General features: G+C 46.0%; 1 protein-coding gene and 1 long non-coding RNA gene across 2 annotated transcripts in view; one reads left to right on the top strand and one right to left on the bottom strand.

Annotated features, from left to right (window-relative positions):
* Positions 1 to 2,902: 2,902 nt before the first annotated feature.
* The window catches only part of LOC310719402, a 52,448-nt gene continuing 45,400 nt past the window's right edge, over positions 2,903 to 9,950 (top strand). Inside the window, exon 1 of the long non-coding RNA XR_014531469.1 lies at positions 2,903 to 3,854. This is a non-coding gene — a long non-coding RNA (uncharacterized lncRNA). The remainder of the gene's footprint in view (positions 3,855 to 9,950) is intronic.
* The window catches only part of phlda1 (pleckstrin homology-like domain, family A, member 1), a 28,420-nt gene continuing 27,453 nt past the window's right edge, over positions 8,984 to 9,950 (bottom strand). The window contains exon 2 of the mRNA XM_083529080.1: positions 8,984 to 9,336. Coding sequence (XP_083385206.1) covers positions 9,332 to 9,336 — 5 coding nt within the window. The 3' untranslated portion in view covers positions 8,984 to 9,331. The remainder of the gene's footprint in view (positions 9,337 to 9,950) is intronic.

Raw genomic sequence — 9,950 nt, 5'->3', positions numbered from 1 at the left:
ATGCAGTACATTCAGGACTCACTTGCTACTGGCCTTATTCGCCCTTCCTCCTCCCCTGCCGGTGCGAGGTTCTTTTTCGTTGAGAAGAAGGATGGGACTTTACGCCCCTGCAGCGATTATCGTGGTCTCAATAGCATCACCATCAAAAACCGATATTCGCTCCCCTTAATGGACACGGTATTCAAACAGCTCCAAGGAGCTTCCGTTTTCACTAAACTGGACCTTAGGAACGCATACCATCTCGTTCGCATCCGGGAAGGGGATGAGTGGAAGACAGCTTTCAACACCCCGTCGGGTCACTATGAGTATTTGGTCATGCCGTTTGGCCTCACCAACGCACCAGCGGTTTTTCAGGCTCTTATTAATGACGTGCTGCGTGATATGTTGAACCGTTACGTTTTTGTATATCTGGGCGACATCTTGGTGTTCTCCCGATCTCTGGATGAGCATGTCGGCCACGTTCGTTTGGTACTCCAGCGCCTCCTCCAGAATTTCGTCTGTACGTCAAAGCGGAGAAATGTGAGTTCCATATCTCTAGCACCTCCTTCCTGGAACACTCTTGCCACGGGGAGCATAAGTATGGATCCTGCCAGGATCAGAGCTGTCAAGGAATGGCCCACACTCTCCTCTAGGAAGCAGCTGCAGAGGTTCATGGGGTTCTCCAACTTTTTCCGGAGGTTTATTAGAGGCTACAGTTCGGTTGCTGCCCCTCTTCACCAACTGACCTCCTCCCGCCGGTCCTTTTCATGGCCTCCCAAGGCGGAGCGAGCGTTCATCAGACTCAAAGACCTCTTCACCTCTGCCCCAGTCCTGGTTTTTCCCGATCCCTCTCGCCAGTTCATCGTGAAGGTCGATGCCAATGACCTAGGGGTAGGCGCTGTACTGTCCCAGAAGGGCGCTACTGATAACAAGTTGCACCCTTGCGCCTTCTTCTCCCACTGTCTTAACCAAGCTAAACGTAATTACCCCATTGGTGAGCGGGAGCTCCTGGCTTGCCCTGAAAGAATGGCGTCACTGGTTAGAGGGATCTGAGACTCCTTTCTTGGTCTGGACTGATCACCACAACCTGGAGTATCTACGCACCGCCAAGCGCAAGCTAGGGTTAAACTTGCCACTATGGACCAGCCGGTTCCCGAGGGTTGCCCTACTAACAGACTCTTTGTTCCCGAGCAGCTGCGGTCCCAAGTCCTCCAGTGGTGTCACAGCTCACCTCTGTTTTGCTATCCCAGGTTTCCCCGAACTCTGTCCGTCCTCCGGCAGCGGTTCTGGTGGCCCACTGTCCGGAAAGATGTCCGTGATTTTGGGGTTACTACGCCCACTTCCTGTGCCTAAAAGCCCCTGGTCTCACATTGCCCTGGATTTTGTTACCGGTCTCCCCCCCTCCACTGGAAGCACAGTCATTCTTAATGTGGTGGACCGGTTCTCGAAAATGGTACATTTTATTCCCCTGGCCAAACTGCCTTCTGCTAAGGAGACCGCTGCGCTCCTTCTCCTGCACGTTTTCCGTCTGCATGGTCTTCCTCGTAACATCCTCTCTGACCGGGGCCCTCAATTCACAGCCAGATTTTGGAAGGAGTTTTCTTTCGCCTCCTATGGGTCTCGATCAGCCTCTCCTCTGGGTTCCACCCGCAAACCAATGGCCAGACTGAGAGGCTCAATCAGGTGCTAGAGACCGGACTCCGTGTCCTTTGTGCCCAAGATGCCTCCTCACGGTCCTTCAAGGTGTTGTGGGTTGAGTACGCCCATAATCCGTTACCTACTGCCGCCACTGGATTATCTCCCTTTCAGACAGTTTATGGTTATCAACCCCCTCTATTTTCTACCCAGGAGGACTGAGGCTTCCGTCCCATCTGCATTGACTTAGTTTCAGCGCTGTCGATTCAGTTGGAGGAGGGCCCGCACAGCACTTCTTAGAGCTTCCCAGAGCTATGCTCGCTGGGCCAATTGGAGTCGCTGTCCTGCACCTCATTACCAGGTTGGTCAAAAGGCGTGGCTTTCCACTCAGGACCTTCCTCTCAAGGCTGTGTGTCGCAAACTCGCCCCACGATTTTTGGGACCGTTCCCCATCTCCAAGGTCATTAACCCGGTTGCTGTGTGTTTCCCGACTCCGACCTGTCAGGGCATGTTCCTTGGTGCCCTCCGCTGGACAGCCACCACCCACCCAGGTCGTCGACGGGGGCTATAGGCGGGCCTATACGGTGCGTCGTTTGCTCCGCTCCCGCCATCAGGGTAGAGGCCTTCAATATTTGGTGGACTGGGAAGGCTATGGCCCGGAGGAGCGCTCCTGGGTTCCTGTGCGGCATGTTCTGGACCGCAGCCTCGTTTCTCAGTTTCATCTGGACCATCCTGAGCAGCCTGGAGGGTCGTCTCGAGCCACCTTGGGGAGAGGGGTACTGTCAGTCGACGGAACGCGCACTTCCGGTAATCCAACTTCCGGCAGTCCAACTTCCGCTTCTGGTGTGGCGCCGGCGGAACGCGGCGGCCATCTTTTGTGTGTATAAATAGACGCCGGCTCCTGTTATCCCTTGCCAGATTGTCTTTTGGCTTTTGTGTACGTTTTTCGGGACTTTCTTGTTGTTTTTTTTCCTGTGGATTATTTTTGCTTTCAATTTGGATCTCTCTTTTTTCTCCCGGCAGTTTTTGATTTTCTACCGGTTGTTGAACGTTTGTTTGTAATTATTTTGCTGTTCTTCCGGTCTCTTCTGCCCTGCTCCTGGTTTGTTGTTTTTTCCCTTTTTTTGCTCTTTGTTTTTTTATGCTCTTTTTAAGGGAAGTACATTAGTTTTCGGACAGTTTGTATTGCCTCTTTTTTTGTTTTCCCAATTAAAGACTGCCTTTTGAATTTCTCCTGCGTCCTGCATTTGGGTCCTTCCTCTCGTGCTCCTGACAAGTAGATGCTTTTGTAACATCTAGATTAGACTACTGTAATGCTTTACTGTCTGGGTGTTGGAGTAAGTGCAGAAATAAGCTTCAGTTAGTTCAGAATGCAGCAGCAAGAGTCTTCACTAGATCTAGAAAATATGAGCACATCAGCCCTGTTTTAATCATCTACACTGCTCCCAATTCCATCTCACACTGATTATAAAATACTACTACTGACGTATAAAGCACTTAACGCTCTCACGCCGCAGTATCTGAGTGAACTTCTGTACCAGGATGATCCTCCACGCCTACTTAGATCAAAAGGTGCAGGCTATTTGTTGGTACCTCAAATAATGAAGACTCCAGCAGGGGGCAGATGTTTCTATTATAAACCCCACAGTTATAGAACAACCTTCCAATCAGTGTTCGGGACTCAGACACAGTCTCAGTGTTCGAATTGAGGCTGAACACATTTATTTAGTGGAGTCTTTAGTCAGTAGGTGTTTGTGAGGTAAAGGAGCAGATCTGGAGGGATCATGGATATGGAGTGTTTGGTGAACTGGGATATTTGTATGCTGTCGTCTCCTCACTCTCACACGTTCACTCAGGTTTGTTGATGGTGGTGTGGTGGGTCGTCTCTTATCCCAGAGATCCTCATGTCTGTGTTTCCTTCTGCTTCCCCCCTTTTAGTTCTGCTGCTATAGCAAGTCTTACCGGAGTCCAAACTGCACAGTGACATTAACTTTCATACAACAATCAGGAGACTTAATAATCAATATCCTTCTCTTCCTGTCACCCTCTTCTCTCTCTCGCTCTCTCTCTCTCTTTTTCTTGGTCGAGTTAAACACGCTCCTGAGGTTCCAGTGATCACTGTTCCTGGTCCTCTTCCCTCCACGGATCTTCCCACTTCGTCCTGGTCTGCCTCTGGATAGTGTTCTCTTCAATTAGAGGCGACTCTGTGCAGCTGGAGATGTTTCTCATCAACGCCTTGGGTGGTTCCATGAAATTATGGAGTAAGAACAGGACCTTTGAGGATGGATTTGGACTGTAGTTTATATCAACAGACTGACTTAGGACTACAGTTTGCTTCTGATCTCCATCACTGCACCTCAACATCGTTTATCTGTAATAAATGGACACTCAGTGCAACCCAGAAGAGGAAACCCAGAAGTTTTTCCTTCACCACAGTCTCCACTGACATGTTCATCAAGGACAAACTTATAAAGAACTTATTCATTTTTATCACCACATTATCTTTGTAAAGCTGTTCTGAGACAATGTTCATTATTAAAAGGCCAAACACAAATAAACATGAATTGAATTGATTAGTGTCCTCTTTTCTTCATCACACCACTCAGTGTGTTCTCCTGTGAGAATGAACTCCTCCTGTCTGATCTTTATGAATAATAAACACTAGTGAGTCTGGCTTCCTCTCTGCTCTTTATCCCAGAATTCCCCCATGCTGGTCCTGTTTATTATCAAATGCTTCAATCTAGATTCTCTGAAAGTCCTCTAATCTCAAAACATACAATTCTCATTATATATTCTTTCTCCTGTCCTGAGAACATCTCGCATCTAATCATCTCCTGATTCTAACCCTAATGCTGATCTGATTATAATCTGCCTAGATAAACATTGTACATTTCACTCTGCTGCTGCATCTCCTTGTTCTCCTGCCTACTTTTCTCATCTCTCTGTCGATCCCAATCCCGTTTCTCCAACCTCTTTCTCCTTCTGCTCTCCTGCACTTCCTCATTCCACCACCATGTCTCTTTGTCTTCCTTTTTATTTCCAGTTGTCACACCAAGAAGCTTCCTAAATGTCTCCCTTATCACCTCTGCAGTAGTTTCCCAATCATCCAGCACCTCTTCACCACCACCAAGCTCCTGTCTGACCGCTTCCCTGAACCTCACACTACAGTCTTCCTCCTTCAGTTTCCACCATCTTATTCTTCTTTCAGTACTCACTCTTCTCCTCTTCTTCTTCTTCACCTCCAAAACCATCCTACAGACCACCATCCGATGCTGTCTAGCTACACTGTCACTTATCATCACCCCTTCTACTTCCAGCTTCACGTTCATCACCCTATCAGAAACTCTCTTCACCTCCACTACACTCTTACTGTACTCTTCCTTCAGAATCACCCCTACACCATTTCTCTTTCTATCCACACCATAATAGGGTTAACAGTTTCCACTTGGTCTCCTGAACACACAACATATATATCTTTCTCACTCTTCAGTGTGCTATAGTGTTTAAAGACTATAATCAAACTATTGATGTCACCCAAATGAGGATGGGTTTCCCTTTTAAATCTGGTTCCTCTCAGGGTTTCTTCCTCATAACATCTACAGCAGTTTTTCCTTGCCACAGTCACCATGGCTGCTCATCAGGGATAAATGCACATCGCTCACCTTTAACTGTTAAATTCTGTAAAGCTGCTTTGAGACAAAGTCTGTTGTGAAAAGTGCTTTAGAAATAAACGTGACTTGACTTAACTTACTCCTCTCCATCATATCAGCTATCTCTCTCCCTTTACCAGTCATAGTACCTACATTTGAAGTACCAACCCGAACCTCCACTCTCCTCCACTTCTCCTTTCCCTGCTGTCTCTGTAGACATCTTCCTCCTCGCCTTCTCCTCCTTCAGCCAACAGTATCCTAATTTACACCGGTACTCTGTTGGTTAATGATACCTGTGGTGGTTGTTGGTGACCCAGGCCTCCATCGATCCGGTATAAAAGTCTGATCCGATATCTGCATATTTGATTTGGCACGTTTTACGCTGGATGTCCTTCAAAACAAAACCCTCCCCATTTATCCAGGCTTCAGACACTGAGAGTCACCTGAGTTGTGTAACACCAATGATTAGGTTGGGTTTTATTTGAGCTGATAAAAAAAAAAAAAAAAAACATTGACGTGAATAAAATGAACACTCATTTTACAACCTGATTAAACACCTCACTTTACTCATACGGCATAAACTCACATCCTCTTCAATCTCACCTCATCCTCACCTCCTCCTCAACCTCACATCCACCTCAATTTCACCTCATCCTGAATCTCACATATTCCTTAACCTCACCTTGTCCTGACCCTCGCATCATCCTCAACCTCACCTCGGCCTGAACCTTACCTCTTTCTCAGCCTCGCCTCATCCTCAACCACACATCCTAAACCTCACTTCATCCTCAACCTCACACCCTTCTCAACCTCACCTAGTCCTTAACCTCGCCCCGTCCTCAACCTCACCTAGTCATCAACTTCCCCTTGTCCTAAACCTTCCCTTTGTCCTCAACCTCCCCTAGTCCTCAACCTCACATCCTCTTCAACTCCACCTCATCTTGAACCTTACTCTCCTCAACCTCACCTTGTCCTAAACCTTACATCCTCCTTAACCTTGCCTCGTTCTAAACCTTACATCATCCTGAACTTCACATTCTCCTTAACAACGCCTCCTCCTCAAACTCACCCCATTCTGGACCTCACATCATTCTGAACATAGTATCATTTCAAAGCTTATGTCTGATCCCCAGAGATCTGTGATCTGATCTCACTAGTGGTATAAATAAACCATTTTATACACACACACACACACACACACACACACACACACACGTGGCTGCAAAATGCAGTGTTAGTGTTACCAACTCATTTGCTCTCACAGCCATGCATCCTGGTTGCTGTTGTCATGGTAATTCTCACATTTTTATATCTATACACACACACACACACACACACTGATGGTGCTCTATCAAATCCAGCTTTGTCCTCTGTCTGTCTGTTGCCATAGAAACATTGTATGTGGAACCTGAGAGACCGAGAGAGGAAGTAAAGAGAAACGTGAGGGGGAAGTGGGGCCGGGGGGGGGGGGTATAGGGAATAAAGGGAACAGCTCTCTCCTGGCTCAGGTCTCATTTGACTGATCTCTATTAGTTTGTTGATGTAAATAGGCCCACTGCTTTTCTCTTTCTATCTGCTGCCTCTGGGTGAAATTATACATAAACATGGTATTAGATTCCATTGCTATGCTGATGACACACAGCTGTATATTTCAGCAAAGCCAGATGAGAGAGATCAGCTTAACAATGTTGAGGAGTGTGTAAAGGACATTAGACAGTGGATGCTTGATAACTTTCTTCTGCTCAACTCAGATAAGACGGAAGTACGTTTACTAGGACCACATGCAGCTAGAAGTAAACTTTCAGATTCTGTAGCATCTCTGGATGGTGTTTTTGTCTCAGTGTGTACAGCAGTCAAAGACCTCGGTGTGATTATTGACCCGAGTCTTTCCTTTGAGGCTCACGTGAATAATATTACCAGGATCTCCCTCTCAAGGAACCGACTTGTTCATCAGGGACAAACTTACACTTATAAAGAACATCTTCATTTTTATCACCACATTATCTGTGTAAAGCTGCTCTGAGACAATGTTCATTATTAAAAGCTCAATACAAATAAACATAAATTGAATTGAAGATGTCCTATAGGGGGAAAACACTGGTGGTCAACAACGTCAACTGGTCGACAATCATCGTCCCTGTGGCAAGGCATGGATCCACCGCGAAACCTGCTAGCGAACATCCAGTGTGTGTGTGTGTGTGTGTGTGTGTGTGTGTGTGTGTAAGGGAGGGGGGGGGGGGGGTCCAGGTCATCCTTCAGTCCATGATGGATGTGATGAGCAGATGGAGAGGAGATGAAGGTGGAAAGAAGTCTTTAGGAGATGGAGAGGAGTCTGAATAGAAATTGTGTGTCTTTCATTTGTGGAAAACGATTATATATATATATATATATATATATTATATATATCTACAGTGGTGTGAAAAAGTGATTCCTGATTTCTTATTTGTTTGCATGTTTGTCACACTCTAATGTTTCAGATCATCAAACTAATTTAAATATTAGTAACAGAGAACACAAGTGAACACAACATGCAGAACTACATGGCTCTGTGTGAAAAAGTGTTTGCTCCCCTGTTAAAATTGTGGTTTATCACACCTGAGTTGAATTTCTCTCACCACACCCAGGCCTGATTACTGCCACACCTGTTCACCATCAAGAAATCTCTTAAATAGGACCTGAAGTGAAGTAGACCAGAAGATCCTCAAAAGCCAGACATCATGCCAAGATCCAAAGAAATTCAGAAACAAATGAGAAAGATAGTGAGCACTATCAGTCTAGAGAAGGTTATAAAGCCGTTTCTAAAGCTTTGGGACTCCAGAGAACCACAGTAAGAGACATTCACAAATGGCAAAAACATGGAACAGTGGAGAACCTTCCCAGGAGTGGCCGACCAAAATTACCCCAAGAGCACAGCGATGACTCATACAAGAGCTCACAAAAGACCCCACAACATCCAAAGAACTGCAGCCTCACCTGCCTCAGTTAACGGTCAGTGTTTATGACTCCACCATGAGAAGAAGAATAAAGAAGGCAAAAATGGTCTGCATGGCAGAGCTCCAAGACCAAAACCGCTGCTGAGCAAAAAGAACATAAATGGTCGTCTCAGTTTTGCCAGAAAACATCTTGATGATCCCCAAGACTTTTGGGGAAATACTCTGTGGACTAATGAGACAAAAGTTGAACTTTTTGGAAAGTGTGTCCCATTACTTCTGGCATAAAAGTAAAAAACACCACACAGTGTGAAATAAAACATCATCCCAGCAGTAAAATATGGTGGTGGTAGTGTGATGGTCTGTGGATGTTCTGCTGCTTCAGAACCTGGAAGACTTGCTGTGATCAATGGAAACATGAATTGTGCTGTTTAATAAAAGATCCTGATGGAGAATATCTGGCCATCTGTTCGTGACCTCAAGCTGAAGCGAACTTGGGTTCTGATCCAAAACACACCAGCAAGTCCACCTCTGAATGGCTGAAGACTTTGGAGTGGCCTAGTCAAAGCCTGACCTGAATCCTATTGAGATGCTGTGACATGACCTTAAAAACGGGTTCATGCTTGAAAACCCTCCAATGTGGCAGAATTACAACAAATCTGCAGAGATGAGTGGAGTAAAATTCCTCCACAGCGCAGAAACAGACTCAGTGCAGGTTTTCACAAACACTTGATTGCAGTTCCGCTATGAAATTCTGAAGGTTGTGCAATAAAGAGGAAGACAGCAGTGTGTGCTTGAAATGGATTGTTTATTTATGAAAGCAACTTTAACAACTGCAAATGAAACATGCACACACGCACGTCTGGAGTCTTTCATCAACAATACAAGATCGTAATAATTATCCTCACACATCACATCAAGACATCGTACACTGACGTAAAGTGTTCGGTAGAGATGCTGGAGAAGTTGGGTGGAGAAACAGTGTGTCTTTGGCCTGATGAATAAGGAAGCTGCTGATTTACACACACACACACACACACACACACACACACACACACACACGAAGGCTGGAGGTCATTTACACAGCTGGAGTCTGTGTGTCATCTCGGTTTGTCTGTCTGTCAAGTTGATGACTGTTTAACCTGAAAACACAGGTCATAAACGTTTTTAATTTAGCATTTGTTAAACAAAAATATTCAATATGGAGGAGAGAGTAGGGGGGGGGGGGAGAGTACAGGGGGGGAGAGTATGGAGGAAGAGTGTGTGTTGGGGGGGACTGGGGGGGCGGAAGTATGAAGTTTAAGACATTCTGGTGTGTGTGTGTGGGTGGGGGGGGGGGGGTTATGCTTCAAACAAATTTTAATTTTCTTCATTAAACCTTTATAAAAAGTCTGTTCAATAATTGCACATAAATACACATGGGTCTAAAAACTCAGCAGTGTGTATTGTGATTGTGTCTGTTGTGTCTGTGTGTATTGTGTCTGTGTGTGTGTGTCGTCGTGTGTGTGTGTGTCGTCGTGTGTGTGTGTGTCGTCGTGTGTGTGTGTGTCGTCGTGTGTGTCGTCGTGTGTGTGTGTGTCGTCGTGTGTGTCGTCGTGTGTGTCGTCGTGTGTGTGTGTGTCGTCGTGTGTGTGTGTGTCGTCGTGATTGTGTCTGTGTGTGTCGTGATTGTGTCTGTGTGTGTCGTGATTGTGTCTGTGTGTGTCGTGATTGTGTCTGTGTGTGTCGTGATTGTGTCTGTGTGTGTCGTGATTGT

Source organism: Silurus aristotelis (assembly GCF_946808225.1).
Source record: "Silurus aristotelis genome assembly, chromosome: 24".
NCBI lineage: Eukaryota > Metazoa > Chordata > Actinopteri > Siluriformes > Siluridae > Silurus > Silurus aristotelis.
Note: the sequence above shows the minus strand (reverse complement) of the source record. Positions and strands in the feature narration are given on the sequence as shown.